This window comes from Mustela nivalis (genome assembly GCF_964662115.1).
Source record: "Mustela nivalis genome assembly, chromosome: 19".
NCBI lineage: Eukaryota > Metazoa > Chordata > Mammalia > Carnivora > Mustelidae > Mustela > Mustela nivalis.
The window spans coordinates 17469110-17489415 of record NC_139038.1 but is presented as its reverse complement, the minus strand read 5'-3'; the positions used below and the strand labels follow the sequence as shown (position 1 = coordinate 17489415).

At 43.5% G+C, this 20306-nt stretch overlaps 1 protein-coding gene across 3 annotated transcripts in view; it reads right to left on the bottom strand.

Annotated features, from left to right (window-relative positions):
- The window catches only part of XPO6 (exportin 6), a 99264-nt gene that overhangs the window by 68735 nt on the left and 10223 nt on the right, over window positions 1-20306 (bottom strand). For all 3 annotated transcript variants that reach the window (XM_082714559.1, XM_082714561.1, XM_082714560.1), the window contains exon 2: window positions 718-808. In XM_082714559.1, coding sequence (XP_082570685.1) covers window positions 718-808 — 91 coding nt within the window. The remainder of the gene's footprint in view (window positions 1-717; window positions 809-20306) is intronic.

Sequence of the window (20306 nt, the reverse complement as noted above, 5' to 3'; positions counted from 1 at the left end):
TCGGGGGTTAAGTGTGGACTCAGAGGGGACAATAAAGACTGCTCCAGGAATACAGGGCAACACGTCTCCGCGGCAGAGACCGGACTCTTGAGGACTCACTGTAGCTTACAGTACGCTTTCGTGAATATCATTCACATAAATGAATATGAAATTCAAAAGGAAATTCTACAAAGCCCTGAGGTTCCCAGAAAACCTAAAATAACTATATCTACATCTCTGTGCTGTTTGAAGCCTTTCTTCATCAAAACCTGCAGAATGGAAGAGACAATGGCAGAGATAAGGAAGAAGATGCAAGAAGCCCCCAGAGGAAATACCAGTTAAAGGGTCTGTGGGCACTAGGTAAGGTCTGGATGAGACTTCCATACACCGAAGTCATGTCATTTTGACACTTTCATGAGGTTGTATGTTTGTTTGTTTTTTTAACTAACAGTCGCAGGCTTCTTTTATAGAAGTTCAACATTGCTGAAATTAAGAACAAAGCAGTGGGCGGGGTTTTCCACACTTGGCCAAAGGGAAGGAAAGCCAACACTCTGGATGAGTGTGGGCCCGGGGACTCCAGCCCTTGCACCGCTAAATTTGCAGATGCCACCAACCAGCAAGATGAGAGCAAGAGTCCCAGGGAAACGAGCAGCCTTGACCCGTGCAGGCCGCAAACTCCTTCCTCCTCACCAGGGCCTTTTCCTCTCCAGTGACTCGTCCACTCAACACCTCACTTACCTATCTCACGTTTTCTTTCATTGGTTGTACAATCGTGGAAAAATTCTGTCATCAGACTTTCCAATGCCCTGAGGGAGGCTTCTTCAGATGCCTAACAAAGGAATTTGAAAGAAAAGAAAAAGATCAGTAACTGCATCTCCTCCAGGCCACATTCGTGAATTTACTTCCTCAAATGTCTTGGGCTCAACATTCTTCAAATGCATGGGATTCAGAAAAACTGAAGGGAATTTCCCAGCTGGCTCAAATCCCAAATTTCGAGTATACCCTATAAATTCATGCTACTGTACAATCGATTTTCGATTATTTATGCTAAGGAAAAAGGGAACAAATAACTCAAAATATCGTTCCAGAAATATGTTAAAAGCAAATTAACAGCCCCCAGCCCGGACCGAACAGACGGAGTGAAGAGACTAGGGGAGAAGGTTAGGGCTCCCTAGAGACTGCCTGTCGATGATGCATTTACCCCACATCTAAGTAACTGGCCATATTTGGACTGAGAAGAACTGCAGTCAAGCTGCTGGGGGTTCTGAAGGCACTTACGGGGTCACGTGCTCTGACAAGTCTCAATTTCAAATGAGCAGCCACCAGAGACTAAGGGTAGGACAGCTAAGAGGCAAGCTGAGCGGGAACTCGGAATGAGCGTGTCCCAACCATGGCCCCACTGACAGCCAGACTCTCAGCGGAGCGGGTCGCGCGGAGGAGAGGAGGGGCCCTTGACCGCGACGCCCAGCCGAGGAGAGGAGGGGCCCTCGACCGCGACGCCCAGCCGCTCCCTCCTCCATGTGGAGCCCCCAGCCCACTTACTCTTCTCCCACTCGCGTGGGTGACGCCCTCTGCAGCACAGAGTTGGAGCCAACACTCCACTCACCCATCCGCGGAAAGGTGAGCGCTCCCAGACCATTTCTGAATTCCCACTGGCATTATCTACCCAGAAATGATCAAGAGCCAAGCGCAGCTCTGATTTCTTAATTATCTCTGAATTCCAGTCTCCCCAGCTTCCCCTCCTCCCTTCTCCACACCCTCTCCATTGAGCGCCCCCACCCCCCACTCCCCCGCAGTGAGAACAGACTATGAAAACTGTATTTTAAAACGTGTCCACACTCAGATGTATGTATCAAACCATAATATTACCGGAGGCCTCCACTTGGTAACCGACTTTGGAAGACACTGAGGAACTGAGCCACCTCGGTGGGTAAATCGGCTCTCAGGACGGGTCCTAATTACAGAGGCGGGGTCAGGCTTGCACCAGCCCACACACCAACGGGCAGAGCACGCACACCACAGGACACAAGGGGACCACATTCAAACAGTTCCGGGCATGGCTGCCCCTCCCATGCTGCGGTCACATACAAACGGCTGTGCCATGACAACTCGCAATGACATGCTGAGTGATGAATTACTGTAAGATTTAGCTCTTCGAGGTTAGCTGAATTTTGTATTTATGGTCAAGATTAGCCCCTGAACCTGGGTGGCTCAGTGGGTTAAAGCCTCTGCCTTCAGCTCAGGTCATGATCTCAGGGTCCTGGGATCGAGCCCCGCATCGGGCTCTCTGCTCAGCAGGGAGCCTGCTTCCTCCTCTCTCTCTGCCTGCCTCTCTGCCTACTTGTGATCTGTCAAATAAATAAATAAAATCTTAAAAAAAAAAAAAAAAGATCAGCCCTCGAACCTTACTCTTTTTTTAAACCAATGTATCACCTCAACTGAATAATATTCTTGGATCGCAGGTTAATCTGAATTACACATTTTGGGGCACCTGGCTGGTTCAGCCGGTACAGAGCGTGACTTCTTGATCTCAGGGCCGTGAGCTCAAGTCCCATGTTGGGCCTGGAGCCTTCTTGAAAAAAAAAAAAAAAACCTACACATTTTTTTCAAGTGGTGAAATAACTGAAGGGTCAGGCTAAAAGAAGCCTGAAATCTTTTTCACCTTTTTCAAGTTTTTGTGTTGATCAAAACATCCTCACTGTCTCAGCTTTCCTCAGTAAATGCTGAAAACTCAAATTCCTAAACTGAACTGCTGTAATTAAAAGAGTGTCTTGGTCTGTTTCATAAATCGACTTAGGATACCAATTTCATTTGAAAAAAGGATTTGCTATTTTAAAAAAAGTTTCTGGATAGATCTGAAAGAATCAAAGGAAAAACTCACAAGCAACTTACTGGCAGAAAATTAAAATTAAAATTAACATAAATTAGGAGATATCTGTTGAACTTAAGTCAGTTATTTAGTTAAAATAAATCAGTTGGTCTTCTGGAGCCAAAATGGGTCCCTGAAAACTCAAGGCATTTCCAAATCCCACCTGCTCCACAACTTTTTCTTGTACTGAAACATTTCATAGCTGAGCCTAGTAAACACCTGAGCTCACCACATTCAAGCACTCAACCATCAAGGTCTATTTTGTACTGGTTCTTGAGGCAGAAGTTTGTGAACTCGCCAATTCCTAGCCATGTATTAAATGCTACTGGGGCAAATTCGGGACAATCTCTCCAAAAAATGCAATTCTAACTCCATTCCCAGTCCCATCCACCCCTCCCCAGCTCAAACCCGAGAAGCATTCCAGCAGAAAAGCAGAAAAGATTTAAACATCCAGAAGGATCAGACTATGATGCCCTCCACCAAACGATGGTCACATGGAAACAGAAACTCTAAAACCGAACCCAGCAGTATCACCAGGTATTTCCCAACAAGAACAAACAGCAGGCTGCTTGCATTTTCAATCACCCCTATTCTGGAAGTACTAATACCTACCTCACAGTGACCCGTGTAAAGCTGCTAGGTAAACTCTGAAGAACTATCTAATTCAGTTAAGGCTACTATCATTTGTATTTGGTCTTAAATACCAAATGAAAACAGACCAAAACACAAAAACAAAAAAAGAGCAGAGAGCGAGAAACAAAACGCGGTCAGGCCTGCTTTGAAAGTGGAGATTCATGTCCTCGGGCTTTACAGGCTTCGTCCAAACGTACCTAGTGAGGCTTTTCCAACTGGATTTCAAAAATTAAACTATGTAAGTTTACAGGAGACAAAAAGAAGGCTGAAGAAGCCTTGCCAACGTCATACAATTAGAACAGAGATGGTAAAACATAAAAGATAGGCTCAAGACCAGCAAATGGCCAAAGGATATTGGAAAAGTCACCCCAACTGGCAAGAAAGCTACTGGAACCTTTGCCAGATGTTTCTAACAGGTGACGAAGTCAAAATCAAGATTGCTTGGGTTTAAGAATTAAAAGCAAGTAAGGAAGTGGTAATATTCCAGCAGATTACCCTTCCTAGCAATAAAGGGACTAAAACATAAAACAAAAACCAAGTGCCATGATGTGGTAGGAAGTGAAGGTTCCAATTCCCAAAGACTATTCAAGCACTGCACTAATTTATGAAGCACATTCAGGGTTCAGATACACCCGAATGCTTCCCAGCTTGTGCTTGGGATGGGAGATCCCGATCTTGAAGAACAAAGGAAAGAGAAGATCAAATTAAAACCAAGTAAGGCATATTCACATGAAAAAAATTCCCGTTGGATTACAGGTATAAAATGTGAGAGATAAAATAATAAAGCTTCTAGAAAGTAATACAGAACATTTCATGACGTTGGGGTAGGGGAGTACTTAAATAAGACACATAAATGCACTAAACATAAAGGAAAGGAAAAGATTAATTAATCAGAGCATTCATCAAATGGCACAATGAAGAGAGTTCAAAAGAAACCCACAAAGCAGGCAAAAAGATTTCCAACATAAATAACTAACAGAGGACTTAGACGAAAGACAAATGACTCATTTTTTTTGGACAGGCAAATAGTTCATCATAAGAAGGTATTCAAAAGCCTATACAGAACGTAAGTGCTCAACCTCATCAGCTGTCAGGAAAATGCAAATTAAAAACCCAACAGTGTTACCCATTCACCAAAATGGCTAAATTTAAAGGACAATAACAAGTGTTGGTAAGGATGTTGAACAGCGGGCACAGGCATAGAGTGTGCACTGGGATAACCACTTCAGAAAACCATTTGGCTGAACAGAAGATATGTGCAAATGACATATCGGATAAAGGGTCAGTGTCCACAACATATAAAGAACTGATACAACTCGACACCCAAAAAGCAAACAATGCAATTAAAAAATGGGCAGAAGACATGAACAGTCATTTCTCCAAAGGCATCCAGAGGACGCATGAAAAGATGCTCATCATCACTCATCATCAGAGAAATGCAAATCAAAACTACAATGAGATACCACCTCACACCTGTCAGAATGGCTAAAATCAACAGCACAAGAATGACACACGTGTTGGTGAGGACGTAGAGAGAAAGGAACCCTCGTTCACCGTCAGAATGCAAACGGGTGCCGTCACTTTGGAAAACAGTATGGAGGTTCCTCAAAAAGTTAAAAACAGAGCTACCCTATCTCCAATAATCACACTACTGGGCATTAACCCATATAAAAACACTGATTCAAAGAAATACATGCTCCCCTATGTTTACAACACCATTATTTACAATAGCCAAATTATGGAAACAGCATAATTCATCGATAGATGAATGGATAAAGAAGATGTGGTATATATACACAATGGATTATTATTCAGCCATAAAAAGGATGGAATCTTGCCATTTGCAACGACATGGATAGAGCTAGAGTAGAATGCTAAGTGACATAACTTGGTGAGAGAAAGACAAATACCATATGATTTCTCTCACATGTGGAATTAAGAAACAAGTAAGAATGAGCAAAGGGGAAAAAAGAGACAAACCAAGAAACAGACCTTTAATTACAGAGAACAATCATGGCTACGAGAAGGGAGGGGGAGGGGGAGGGTCAAACAGGAGATGGGGGGTAAGGAGCGCGCCTGACAGCAGCACAGGGTGACGTCGGAAGTGTTGAATCACTATACTATAAACCTGAAACCAACAGAACACCATATGCTAAGTACACTGGAATTTAGAATAAATAATTTAAAAAAAAGAAAATCAACAGCAGCTGAACTCATGCACACCTTATGATCCTGCAATTCTACTCCTTGAAACTCACAGCAGAAATCTGTACAAATACATCAAAACAAGGTACGCAAATGTCCACGGCACCATTACACATAATATCCAAAAAATCAAAAGAACCCAAATGACCATCACCAGTGGAATGGATAAATAAGTAGTTTATTCACCAGAAGAACATTTAGAACAACAAGAATGGATAAATATTGCTGCGTGCTACAACATGGACGAACCCCACAAACACACCGTTGACGAAAAAGCCAAAACACATCCTTCATTATCCACTGTATGCTAATTTTAAAAGCAAGCACGATGCTTGGTGCATTGAAATCACAATAGTGGTCACCTTCGGGGAAGAGGGATTCCAAGATGCTAGTACCATTCTGTCTCCTTGATCTCGGTATTAGGCACACAAGCATGACCTTACATTACTTCTCTGTAAATACACACGCATCATTTAAAAAATCAATGTCGGGGCACCTGGGTGGCTCAGTGGGTTAAGCCACTGCCTTCGGCTCAGGTCATGATCTCAGGGTCCTGGGATCGAGCCCTGCATCAGGCTCTCTGCTCAGCGGGGAGCCTGCTTCCTCCTCTCTCTCTGCCTGCCTCTCTGCCTACTTGTGATCTCTGTCAGATAAACAAATATAAATCTTTAAAAATAAATAAATAAAAATAAAAAACGAATGTCATACTTATTTTCAGCGTTCAGGTTGGTATTTTCAGATGCCGAATTTAGAAGGTGTGTTTTTTCTTCTACTGACACAACTACTGAGAGCAACTGGGGGCCAGCAGGTCACATGTGAGTGGGAGGCCACACCTCTTTGTTTTCAGAGCTGCTGAGGGCGAAACACAGGCCTACAATCCCGAAAATCTGTGTGTGCGTCCCCTCGAGTCCCCTGGCTTACCGCAGCAGCGAAGTAAAACCCTGGGGCAGGAACCGAAAATAAACCTGGGTCAGAAGATACTCTCAGGGAGCTACGTGAATATCTCAAATAAACCAAAGTTTTTTGCTCCAGAAAGAGTTAAAATCTGGGAAGTGGAGGAGCTTGCAGCTGTGCCTGCTCTGACTGCTTCTGCTCCTTCTAAAAAAATTTTTTTTTAATTTGTCAGAGAGAGAGAGAGAGAGAGAACGAGCACAGGCAGACGGAATGGCAGCAGAGGCAGAGGGAGAAGCAGGCTCCCTGCCGAGCAAGGAGCCCGATGTGGGACTCGATCCCAGGGCGCCGGGACCCTGACCTGAGCCGACGGCAGCCGCTTCACCAAAACGGAGCCACCCGGGCGTCCCAGCATCTGCTCCTTTTCTACCAGCGCCCCCAGTTCAGCAGCTCAGAGACGGATCTCCTAGAGACTCTCTCCTATAGACTCATTTATTAAGGAGCAACGAAGTCAACCCACACCAGCAATCGCCCAACAAATCATAAGGAAAACCCGAAAGGGGAAGATCCCGTAATCTGCCATCTTTTTGGACTCTTCCCTCTCTCAGCTGTGCCCGCAACTACGGTCATCCGGCTGGCTGGTTCCTGCTTTCCGCTGTCTTTTAGATTTGCACCTTTTCCCTCACCACAACTTCTCCCAGGCCCTAATCCCCGCCTGTCAAGGCTACCGTAACTTCTCTCAGCTCGGTCGCCTTGATGTCAGCTTCCCCGATTCCAATCCAATCTGTGCTTCACACCAGATAAATTCTTCTCAACACTGATTCTTTGTCCCCAACTATTGTAAATCTAGCTTTAAAGAGCCTTTGAATCTGGACGGCCATTCATTCGACAAATCAGCTCAGTGCTCACTGACTGACTCTGCATTAAGCCCCAGAGATATAAGGGTAAGTAAGACCATCCGGGACTTCAAGGAACTGGAGGAAGCCTGCGGAGAGACGGGGAGACGGGGAGACGGGGAGAGCCTATACAAAAAAGGAGAATACAATGGTTTCCATCATGTAGCAGGGACAGAGGTATGGCTAGATTCAGGGGCCCAAAGGGAATTAACTCTGTCTGAGGGACAGAAGGAGAGCTTCGCAGAGGAGATAACGGACCTTGTGTTTTAAACAATGCAAAGAAGCTTCCCAGGATGAATGGAGAAGGAAAGCCCGCCTGATTCTCCATCGCTCACCGCAAGCAGCCATCACCCCAGTCTGAACACTCATGGTCTCCTAAGCAAATGTCGATTCCTGCCCTACATTTGCTGCTGGGTCTGCGATTCACAGTTCTACCATCATGAAAAGTTGTCACAGAACAGAAGTTGACAGCACGGCTTCCTTCTTTGCACCCTGAGTCTCTGTCATGTAACCAGTACTGCAGTTTTGCCCGTGGCCCGGTTCTCCGGTCAGTTCCACATGCCCTGACAGGATAGCACAGGCTCTGGGCTTGGACTCCTCGGTTTGGGTTTTCCAAATGCACCTCAACCTCGGCCTCGTTATGTAATCTGTCAGGGTTTTTTCCCTTTTTTTCCTTTTGTGCCCAACTGGGGATAACAGAACCCAACACATGGGATCATTCTAGGGATTAAGTAAACTGTATAAAGCACACGGTGAACACAGTGCCAGGAATAAAGAAAGGGCCAAAAGCCCCATCTGTAAGTTAACACTTCATCAGTACTGGGCCTCTCTCCTTAACCAGAACATGAAGTGCCTGGAAAAAGACACTGCCTAACACATCTGCACTTTCTACCACATTCAGCATGGACTGCTGCTCAGACATTTTAGACCGAATTCAGAAAAAGGAACAAGACAGTATCACTTTCAGTTTCTCAGGAACACTGGTGACCCCTCCAGATTTAAGATTCATGTGACTATTTCAATTTCCCCCTTTAGGGCCTCTGACACAGTGACCTTTGCTCACAAGCACTCAATAAACATTAAAAACAAAAAAAAAACAAAAAACAAAAAAAAAACACCGGAGACTGCTAACAATGTATCTTAAAAAACACTGAGACTGAAGGTGGATGAATGGTCCCTTACAGCGCCTATGTGACAGGTTTCTCAAATCCTGGCTTAAATCTGTTGTGTTTTATCTAATTGCCTCTATAACACCCTTTCTAAAGCATAACCTTTGGGGTGCCTGGGGGCCCAGTCAGTTAAGCATCTGACTCTTGATTTCTGCTCAGGTCTTGATCTCAGGGTCCTGTGTTCAAGCCTCACATTGCTGGGCTCTATGCTGGGCATGGAGCCAACTTTAAAGAAGTAAAAAGTAATAAATAAAGCATAACCTTTTTACAAAATTGATGCTGGGGGAAAAAATGACTCTTTTTCAAAGAAGCTTTTATCAAGTTTTTTGGCACCTTTTCCATGAGCCACATCTCACATATCCTAGAGGCGAATCAGATGAGCCTCCTATATTTAGGTTCACAGCCTCCTTGACACCAAACCTAAAAAAATGAGGACTAGCATCCCAGAGCCCCATTGAACATTCCCGTGGCATATCCAGAACCATGTTACTACTCCACCTGCCTGTGTATAGAGAAGGTATCTGAGAAAAGCGATTCTGTACTAGCTGCTGAGCAAGGCTGCCAAGTGCGCGAGGCATGCCTGATGTGTCACGACAGATGCCATTGGCAGAGACATTCGATCTCATATAAACTTCTGGGAACCTAACAGGATCATCGTGGGTATTCAAACTCTCCATCTTTCTCCCCTACTCTCTTCACGGCAAAGAAAACAGAGGAGCAAAGAAGACCCTCCGGCCCTCAGGCCTGCCTACGAACAGGAGATGAAATACAAAGCTTAAAAGACGGCATGACGGGCATCAGTGTGACATCTGTCTGGCCCCTCTGATGTCACCGGCTCAGAATGCTAAGAAGACAGGAAAGCCTGGAGAGGAAGCCCCAGCCAGGAGGGCAACATTCACCGGTCTCTTCCCACTTTCCTGTCTCTGCTCTGTGTGTCTGAAAGGGCAGATACTAACCTTTAAAAAGAAAGAAAGAAAGAAACCACAAATCATGATTAAGTAGAAATCTCACTTAACCTCTCTAAAAAGAGTGTCGAAACCAATTAGACCTTGGAAGTCCAGCGCTCAGAAGGGCAGGCTGTGAAACCCGGTGAGCCGAGTGCCTTGCTCACACAAAGCTCTGTCAAGCCACGCCCGTGGTCCAGCTGTCCCTTAGTCAGCCTGTGATAGAGAAGTAGAGGCAAGGCTAAACAGAGGGGTCATCTAGGGCTCCAGATGTACAGGGAAGTAATTAACTCCACAAATTATGTACAGGAGTTACAGGAAAAAAATGTTTTCTACTGCAGCAAAGAAAGGGAGACACTCCATGTTCTAGGAAAGCAAGTCTGGGGCGATGCACTTACCCTGAGTCTGTGAACGGATGTCTGGAACTAACTACTGAAGTTATGCATTTGCCTCACAAGGGCTGCGTACTGTCTTGCCTACAGCGTAACCCTAAAAATATGCGCCCTTTAGGAGTAACCATGGATATAACTTTGTGCAGTATCATCACACAGATACTAATGCATGATGAGCAGATCAATATCTGATTAAAACACGGACTTCAGCCACATCTGAACAGAATTCTAACCATTAAAAGGCGTTTTTCTGCATCAAGCCGACCAATGGCAAAAAAAATACCTCCAAGTACTTCTTGGGTTTGGGTCAGACTCTTCCATGAACAAAAGGGGTCTGCTTCTGGGGACTAGGAGGTAGAAACAGGGTAACTGCCAGGCATCTGGGCCAGAAGTGGTGATCAAATTGAATCAACTTTTTCTGCCCCCCACCCCGACTAATTAGAGGAAACATCTTGTACACGGAGGACAGTATGTTTGATGCTGGGAAAACCTATCCATGTACTGTATGGGACAATACATAAAAACAATTAAGAACCAATTAGCTGGACAGGAGCACCGGTTTCAAAAATTTAGAACAAATCTAAAGAAGATTACAACATCATGACAAGTAAATGCTATATTCTAAGACTAGATCCTGTGCTTAAGGGGAAAACACGCTATGAAGGACAGAACTGGCCCAAAGGACAACACTGGATATGGGCAGTAGATCAGATCAAAGTCCTGAATCAATGTTACATTAACCGATGTTGATAACTGCACTGTGGCTTTGTAAGAGAACATCCCTGTGAGAAAATACACTACACAGGGTCAATGGCCAGGACAGAGGTGACTTCCTCTCCAACAGTTCAGAAAAAAACCACTACACGTGCATACATATATATATGTATGTGCATATATACATACATAGAAAAGGCATAAGTAATAGGGCAAACAGGGCAAAATGTTAGCAACAGTGGAGTCTGGGTCAAGGGCATGAGAGTGTTCTCGGTACTACTCATTCCTTGCAATCTCTGTCAGCTTGAAATTATTTCCAAATTAAAAGCTTTTTTAAATGTAGCCATCAAAAAAAAAAAAAAGAAATCTTGCCATCTGCAACAATGTGGATAGAAGTAGAGGGTATTACACTAAGCAAAAAACTCAATCAGAGAAAGACAATCATATGATCTCACCGATATGAGGAATCTGAGAAAGAAGGCAGAGGATCATTGGGGAAGGGAGGGGAAAAAAGAAACAAGACAAACCAGAGAAGGGAGACAAACCATAAGAGACTCTTAATCTCAGGAAACAAACTGAGGGTTGCTGGAGGGTAGCGGGGTAGGAAGGATAGGGTGGCGGCTGAGGGGACACTGAGGAGGGTCTGTGCTATGCTGAGTGCTGTGAATTGCATTAGGACTGATGAATCACAGACCTGTACCCCTGAGACAAATAATACAGTACATGTTAATAAAAAAGTAAAAATAAAAAATAAAAAGTTTTTTAAAACTTCTGTTCGATTGGTACCTCCGACTTTGTTCTGCACTGCTCCAAGCTGCCTGCGTAAAGAGGAAAGGGAAAGTGAGAAACACGGACCAAGAACAAGCAAGAGGAGACTGGCGGTTCTCTCCGGTGCCGGGTTCACTATCACACGCGGTTTTCTAAAGAGGACAGGACAAAGCCTAGGCATTAAAAATTTTGCACCTGCTGGCTGGGCAACAAGCATATGGCACTAGGAGCTCAAATACATGTAAGTTACAGGCTTATTTATTTAGATTACAGTGGAAGGCTTTAATTACACGGCCAAAAAAGCAAATGATAATAGTTACTGTGCAAGAAACTGTCTAACATAACTGAGTAACAGAGCCCCAAACAGGCTCTCTCTTCACAATTCCATCTGCTGCGTTTTCCCAGGTACTTCTCCCAGCAGGATGAATATTTACATCTGCACGCCCAGTCAATTAAACGCAAGAGATACTGAGCACGTTCACGTAAGGCATGCTATCAAGAAATCCTAAAACAGAACCACGGAATCTTAAGAGAGAAACCCAAACCCCAGAGAACAGCAAGTCCAACCTCGCTTTCAGAGAAGGAAAGCGAAGCACAGAGAGAGTATCCTGCCCAACGTCGACCAGCTATTGTTGGTGAAGTGACGGCCCCGAGCACGGCCACCCCGGCCCTCTCTCCCAGCAGCAGCTCCTCTACCCCTTAAAGGAGGACACAGCGTTCTAGGGCTGTGAGGATGCTGAGTGAGCTGGCGCCACCTTGCAGAGCATGAAATCGGGGAATGAATGAACATGAAGCTGACAGAGCACAATACATGCATGCTGCCGATCTCAAGCCCCAATCAACGCTACAGCTCATACATGAAGGGTTTCCCATCCGCTGCTCTTACTACCTGCGACTGCCTAAGGGCAAGTTTGTAAAAACCCACGCCACCTTCATCCGGAATTATTCCCAGAGAGCACTGGCATTTTACATACCAGTTAAAATAACATTTATTTCATTTTGGCAAAAAACGGCAGGCCATTTCAGACTGCTGGGTTTTGAAGGAGCATCGCCACTTCCTTTCTCCCTTCCAGCTTCTAGCCAGCTGCACATAGTCACAGGCAACCAAGTGCAGATCAAAGTCCAATGTCCTCTTCACGACAGGCCAAGCTGCAATGCCTCCTCCTTCCCATCCTGAACTGCCCAGTCAGGCCCAGCAACAATAGGAAGGCAGGACACGGCAGGCGACAGCTTCTTCTTTTGAAGATAAGCAGGGGAGAGAAGTCCAAGGCCAGAGCTAGGCGGTGTTCGGACACAGAGACCTCACACCGGGAGACACCAGCCAGGGGTGTTGGGCTCTTCCCAATGCAACCCTCATGAATAAATCAGGAGCTACATCCTTCCTGTGGGAAGGAAAGAGTGAGAAGGGGAAGAAAGCACCCAGAAGACGGCGCTCCAGTACTGCTCCCACCCGGGGTACAGATGACCACGCCTCGAATGTGTGCCAAGCCAGGAATGAGGACACAGGCGCACCCCTGTGAACGGACACTCTCTACTGTACATTTGAAAATGGTAAATTTCACGTTTATTTTACCATACACACACAAAAAAACCCTTCACTGTGGGGGAAAAAATATGTTAAAGCACCAAATTTCTAATACATTAAAGTTAAGTATAAAGGATGCTTAAGTAAATAGTTAAGTAAACATAAAATAAGCCTGCAAGTGTGACCTATAAATCCTACAAAGAGACAAAAACAGGGAGGACACAGATAGCAAAAAAAAGACAAAAATAAAATCGAAGTTGGTGATAACTCTTCCTACCCCGCCCCCAAAAAGATATTATGGAACAATGAAGCCATTTTTTTTAACCTATTAAGTTTGCAACAATTTCCTTAAGACTAAAGAGTGTTGTGGGGTGTATTATCTACAGCTGGTGGCAAGGATAAACTGGTATTAACTTTCCAGAAAATATCTGACAACGTACCTTAAAAATGTTCATACTAAATCTAAAACTATTTTAAAATAAAAGGTTTATTAAAAAATGTTCATACCCTTGGGTCCTTCTGGGAATCTAGCCTAAGGCAATTTTCTGAAATACAGAAAAAGCTCTTTGCGAAAACATTAATCACATTATTATTTACAATGGCAAAAAAAATGGAACAACCCAACTGCCCAAGAATCCATGCAATGCAATATTACACAGCCACTGTAAATATTTATGAAGTATTTGATGATCTGGAAAACCACTTATACTATAATTTACATGGAAAAAAGTGCATTTACAGTGTGATCTCAGCCATATTTAAAAAGTAAACAGGAAAAAAGACTAGAAGGAAACAAAATGCAAGAAGTTAAATCAGAGGACAGTGAGCTCCTGCCTGTTTTGTACTTTTAACAATAACCTACAGAGTTCAAAACACTTTTTCCTAGAAGGGGAAAAAATAACTATGCAAAACCAAGAGGTGGCAGAGAAGACCGTGACAGCGTCAGCACCTACTTCAGTCACCAAACGGTACGAGAACGAAGTAGCCACAGAAACTCAGCTAACTCACTGGTCACAAGTCTCGGAAGGCTTGACTACTTTTCTAAAAACTAAATCCCCACGGGAGAAGAGGGTGCAGGAACCCCCTGTGCTATCTGTGCAACTCCTCTGCAGGTCCCAAAGTACTTCAAAATAAGATGTTTAAATAAATAAATCCTGGGAAGATCACTACTCTTTCTCTCAAAACAGAATGTGGAATATAGACGAATAATCTCCTGGGCTGGATAAAAGCACAGGGCTCCTTTTGTCATGAGTTAAATAAAAGCCTTTTCTGGAATGGACGCCTTCACAGAAGTCATCGGGCTGCCTGGTAGACAGCTCGCGCTGCAGCATTTCAAAGCTTTCGTCTTCAAGAACTGACCATTCTTCCATGGACATCTGTGGCTCCACCTGCCCTAAAGTGGCCCTTCTGCTTCTCCACCTCAAGCCCCAAATTCTTTGCCTCATGACTTCCCTATTTCTGCTCTGAAACCCAACCCAGGGGCCAACTCCTTTGGGAAGCCTTCCTTGATACAGCTCTCTAATTCGGTCAGGCTTTTTTTTTTTTTTTTTAATATAGTTGTACCCTTGCAAGGCTCTATTTCTGCACGTATCCCCTAGCACAGTAATCATCTGCTGACATGTACCTCCTCATCCAGAGTTACAAAATTCCAGAAGTTAAAAAATTCTAGAACTTATCTTCGCCCTTTCCATCCTCACATTAACTGTAGAGCAGATTTCTTCCCAATTATTTTGCAATGCTATTACAAGAAAGCCCTCAAATTCACCAACAGGTGCTTCCTCCACCTCCTAACTTTCCATTTTGGTAAAAAAAAATAACCAAATTAGAAATCACACCATAAGGACGCCTGGGTGGCTCAGTGGGATAAGTGTCTGTCTCCAGCTCAGGTCATGATCTCAGAGTCCTGGGATCCAGCCCCACACTGGGCTGCCTGCTCAGTGGGGAGCCGGCTTCTCCCTCTCCTACAATTCCCTCTCCCCTACTGTTCCTGCTCTTTCTCTAATAAACAAAATCTTAAACACACACACACACACACACACACACACACACATCCACGCACAGACTTCGTACCACAAGTCTTTCCTTTTTCTTTTTTTAAGGGACTCCTTGAGAGGAGGAGTGTGCCCGGGGGTGGGGAGGGACAGAGCGAGAACGAGCATGAAGCAGACGACACCGGACACCGACACCGGACACCGGAGCGCAGAGCCCAATGCAGGGCTTCATCCCACAACCACAAGATCATGACCTGAGCCAAAACCAAGGCTCCGACGCTCTACTGAGTGAGCCACCAGGAACCTCACAAGTTAAAAAGTCTTTTCACCGTTCCCGCCATCAGCAGCAGCGTGGGCAGCAGCGTGGGCAGCAGCCCGGCACTCCTCCAGTATCCGGAACTGCTTTCCTTTCCTTCTACTCCGGGGGCATGGTGAATCCAAGACACCACACTTAACCTTCTACTCTGGAATTTATCCAGGACTTCTACTTCCTCACTAAGAACTTTAACTTCCTCATCGTTTCATTTGTATCATCAGTTGCAATAGTTGAATTTCTCTGGAGGATTACCTTCGATAAAGTAATGAAGACTCTTGTAACTCCAAGTCACAACCCAGAATGATAAAAAAAACCCAGGTTGCACTGAGCTAGGAGGTCAGCTGGACCCATTCACTAGCCAAGTGACTTGTTCTAGACACCGCAAGAAATACCTTTTTAAAATAACAAATGATTTATCAAAGGCTTTGAAGGTCACTGGCAATCATCAAAACCACAAGGGGTAAATGTCAAGGAGTATGTGCGGATAAAAGTGGTCCACTCAAAGCCCTTTCACTTTCGAGCTGTTCATTATCAAGGTATAAAGGGGTATTCTTTTTCTCAAAATCTTTTCTGATATTTCTTCGAGGTCTTTGAAAGCCTTCAAGTGTCTTCTCTTCATAAGAACTCTCCTTTAATGGGGCGCCTGGGTGGCTCAGTGGGTTAAAGCCTCTGCTTTCAGCTCAGGTCATGATCCCAGGGTCCTGGGATCCAGCCTTACATTAGGCTCTCTGCTCAGCAGGGAACCTGCTTCCTCCTCTCTCTCTGCCTGCCTCTCTGCCTACTTGTGATCTGTCTGTCAGATAAATAAATAAAATCTTCAAAAAAAACAAAAGAACTCTCCTTTAAGATTACAATAGGATGGGAATTTTCAGCACTTCTCAGCCAAGTAGGTCTGTCCACAAGTGTCTGGAAACATGGACCGGTCACCCCCACAGTAAAATGAGATGAAGGCCACCTGGTGTTCCTCAAAGATAACCTATGTGCCTGGGTCCTTAATTCACTTGTGAAGATTGGAAAGGGCAGGAAGGGAGGACGAAAGAGAGAAAGTATAATGATTTTTAAACAATAAATGTTTAAGGTACAACCCAAGAGTTTCAAGAAATGTCAGATTTATAGAGATGCTCTGGCCTATATCCCAGGACAGGTGCCTTCCTTTAACCAGCTGGAGGCACTCTCTGCCATTAGGGGAGTTTCAGGAGAAAATAAAATCCGAGACACACTATGCATGACTGATAAACTCCCTTATGAAATTACTTCATATATTCTTTAGCATTCTAAAATAACATTCTGGTTCATAAACCCAGTTAACAATTACCAAAAAAATCACTTGACCAAGGTGAGCTCTGCAGCTTTCTGGCAATGGAATCGCCTTCCTACAATTAAACCTGTTTTTTTTTTTTTAAAAAAGATTTTATTTATTTGACAGAGAGAAATCACATGTAGATGGAGAGGCAGACAGAGAGAGAGAGAGAGAGAGAGAGGGAAGCAGGCTCCCCGCTGAGCAGAGAGCCCGATGCGGGACTCAATCCCAGGACCCTGAGATCATGACCTGAGCCGAAGGCAGTGGCTTAACCCACTGAGCCACCCAGGCGCCCCCAATTAAACCTGTTTTTATGGGATGTTATGATAAACACAAAGCCAAGTGAGGAAGAAAGTAAGCCTTAACCACATGGATCATCAGAAAAAAAAGTTTAGAAAATGATATGGTTATACAGCCCTACCATTAAAACAAACACATCAGTCAAGCCCAAATTTTAGTATACAGGAAATGTTAGTATTCTTATTCTGAATAAAATCAGCAGCATAAGATTCACCAACCAAATGTGCAAGCCATTCCAAACATAACTTTATGGATTCTAAAATTCAGCCAAACTACATTAAAAAAAAAAAAAAAAAATTGCTGGCTGACCCAAAAGAAAAACGTACAAAGATAAGACGACCAGGAGTGGTCAACAGACATGGGAAAAATACATATGGCCATAAAAAATCAAAAGACGTCCCACTTCACTGACAAGTAAAGAAAGGCTTGCACATGACGTGCCATTTTCACTCTTCACGTTAGAAGTTGTAATGGTCGGCCAGGAGGCAGGGAAACAGGAAGTGACTGCACCGATGACAACAGAAACTGGTTATCTTTTCACAGGACTAGCACCATCTATCAGAATTTTTAAATACACTTACTCTTTGTCCCACAATTCTTCTAGAAATTTATCCTACAATTTCACAAAGTAGATAAAGTTAATATTCCACATGTTTACTACAGTATTAGCAGCAAACACTAGAAATCTAAAAAAGCCAACATCAGGGAATTAGCTAACTACCTTAAGGCAGGCATACCAAGTTCTAGGGCAAAATGACAAAAAAAGAATCCATACTCGGGGTGCCCAGGTGACTCAGTCGGTTGAGCATCCAACTCTTGATTTCAGGTCATAATCTCGTGATCATGGGATTAAGCCCCAAGTCAAGCTCCGCACTCAGTGTGGTGTCTGCTTGAGATTCTCTCCCTCTCCCTCTGCCCCTGCTCACACTCTCTGAAATATAAATAAATCTTTTGGTGCTCTGGGGGGCTCAGATGGTAAAGCGTCCACCCTCAGCTCAGGTCAGGATCCCAGGGTCCTGGGATCGAGCCCCACATCAGTCTCCCTGCTCAGCAGGAAGACTGCTCTCCCCCTCCCTCTGCCTGCCTCTCTGCCTACTTGTGATCTCTCTCCCTGTCAAGTAAATAAATAAAATCTTAAAAAAAAAAAAAAAGGTTTAAAATAAAATATAAATAAATCTTAAAAAAAAAATCCACACTAAAAGATATCTTAACTGAGTTACTGAACTTCAGCAACAGATTTCTTCTAACAACCATATATAAAAGGCAAGCTATCTCTAACTGGGGTAAAGGGACAGCACTGTATGAATTCGGCTAACAATGCTTTTCTTTTTTTTTTTTTAACATTTTATTATTTATTTGACAGAAATCACAAGTAGGCAGAGAGGCAGGCAGAGAAAGAGAGGAGGAAGCAGGCTCCCCATGGAGCAGAGAGCGCGATGTGGGGCTCAATCCCAGGACCCTGAGATCATGACCTGAGCAGAAGGCAGACGCTTAACCCACTGAGCCGCCCAGGCACCCCAACAATGCTTTTCTACACACCATTCAATGACAGAAAACAATGGAGAAATATCAACAAAATTCTTACGAAAAGAATACACAAAACGGCCAATCCCAAATGGTAGAACAATGTCCAAGGATCTGCAAGAGAGAATGCAAACCCAGAATTTTATACCTAGCCAAGATGTCCTTCAAGCATAAAAGCGGGCATTCCTGATTCGTCACATAAGTGATAATAAAATCTAGCCAGCAGGAAGATGAATTAAAGACTTCAGATACGAACCACAGTTAAAAGAACTGATGGGGAACACTGAATCCTTTAAAATATAAAATGAAGGGGTGCCTGGGTGGCTCAGTGGGTTACAGCCTCTGCCTTCAATTCAGGTCATGATCCCAGGGTCCTATGATCGAGCCCCGCATCGGGTTCTCTGCTCAGCAGAGAGTCTGCTTCCCCCCTCTCTGTCCACCTCACTGCCTACTTGTGATCTCTCTCTGTCAAGTAAATAAATAAAATCTTTAATAAAATAAAATATAAAACGAAGACTAAATACTGGTTATGTTCATGGAACATACTATAAAAGCTCTAAAGACCCTGACAAAGTAAAATAAGAACCAAGAATGAGAAGAGGGAAATAGAAGGAATGTTCTTATTTTTCCTATTATTAAGTTCACTGATACTGCCTAGAACTAAAACATGGAATATATTTATTAAAAATGATGCCATCTTCTTGGAGCACTGGGCTGATTCAGTCAGTAGAAAACACAAGTCTTGATCTTGGGGTCATGAGTTCAAGCCTCACACTGGGGATAAAGCTTACTTAAAAATAAGTAAATAAAATAAAAATGATGCCATCTTCTTAATAACTTTCATAATCTTTTTCCTTAACCTACGGGGATTTATCAAGAGCTAATGATTACTGAAGCAAAGATTCATTTGAAGTTTGACAATTCCTTTTTCCGTTTCACTTGTTTTCTTTTTTTGCTATTAAATTCAAGTGACCTCAAAGGCACTATGCTTAGTGAAAAGAGTCCATCTCAAAAGGTTACATACTGACTACAGTTATACACCATTCTTAAAATGCCAAAACTATACACAGAGAAACAAGTGGATGCTAGGAGAGAGGGTACGGGGCTAGAACACAGAGAGCATTAGGCTTGAGGGAGTTCTGTGCTGATGGGATCGCTCGGTACTTTAACTAAAGTGGTAGTTACACGAATCAACATATGGACTGAACTGCACAGAATCATAATACAAGTGACTGTAGGTGAAAACTACATGGGGTCTAGAGTCAGTAACTGACATGGACCAACATCAACTTCCTGGTTTTGACACTAGACACAGCTATTAAAGATGTCACCACTGGGGACTCATAATCATCCTTTCGCAACTTTCTGTATTTAAGTATTTCAAAAAGTATACACTTTGTTAAAAAATACAAGTAATAGTAAATTGATTTTTCCTTCACTTAGAAATGAACATGATCCCAGAAATCAGAATGATCACTTTTTAAATGAAAGTACGCATTTTAGGACTCCTTCTCATTTATCCAGATAGATACATACACACAAAAACACATGGATATTTATGTAAGGTTAACCATAGTTCAGGCTGGTAGGATTTGGGGTAACTTCTTTTTCTGCCAACATTCTTGGCACCTTTTAATACTACTTTGTTTTTAATAAGCACATGTCATTTTTGTAAAAATTATCCAGTTATTACTCTTTTGTAAATAAATAAAGACATCTTCCCAGGTCTGCTTACAAGCCAATTTAGAAACCAATGATTTTTTTCCCCTCAGCTGCATTCAGCTCATAAAATACCTTTACCTTCCCAGGGAGTCTGAGACCAGAGATCTTTTTCATGATGACGTCTGTATAAAACAGCCACAGGCTCTGTGAGGTACCTGAGCCACTGCA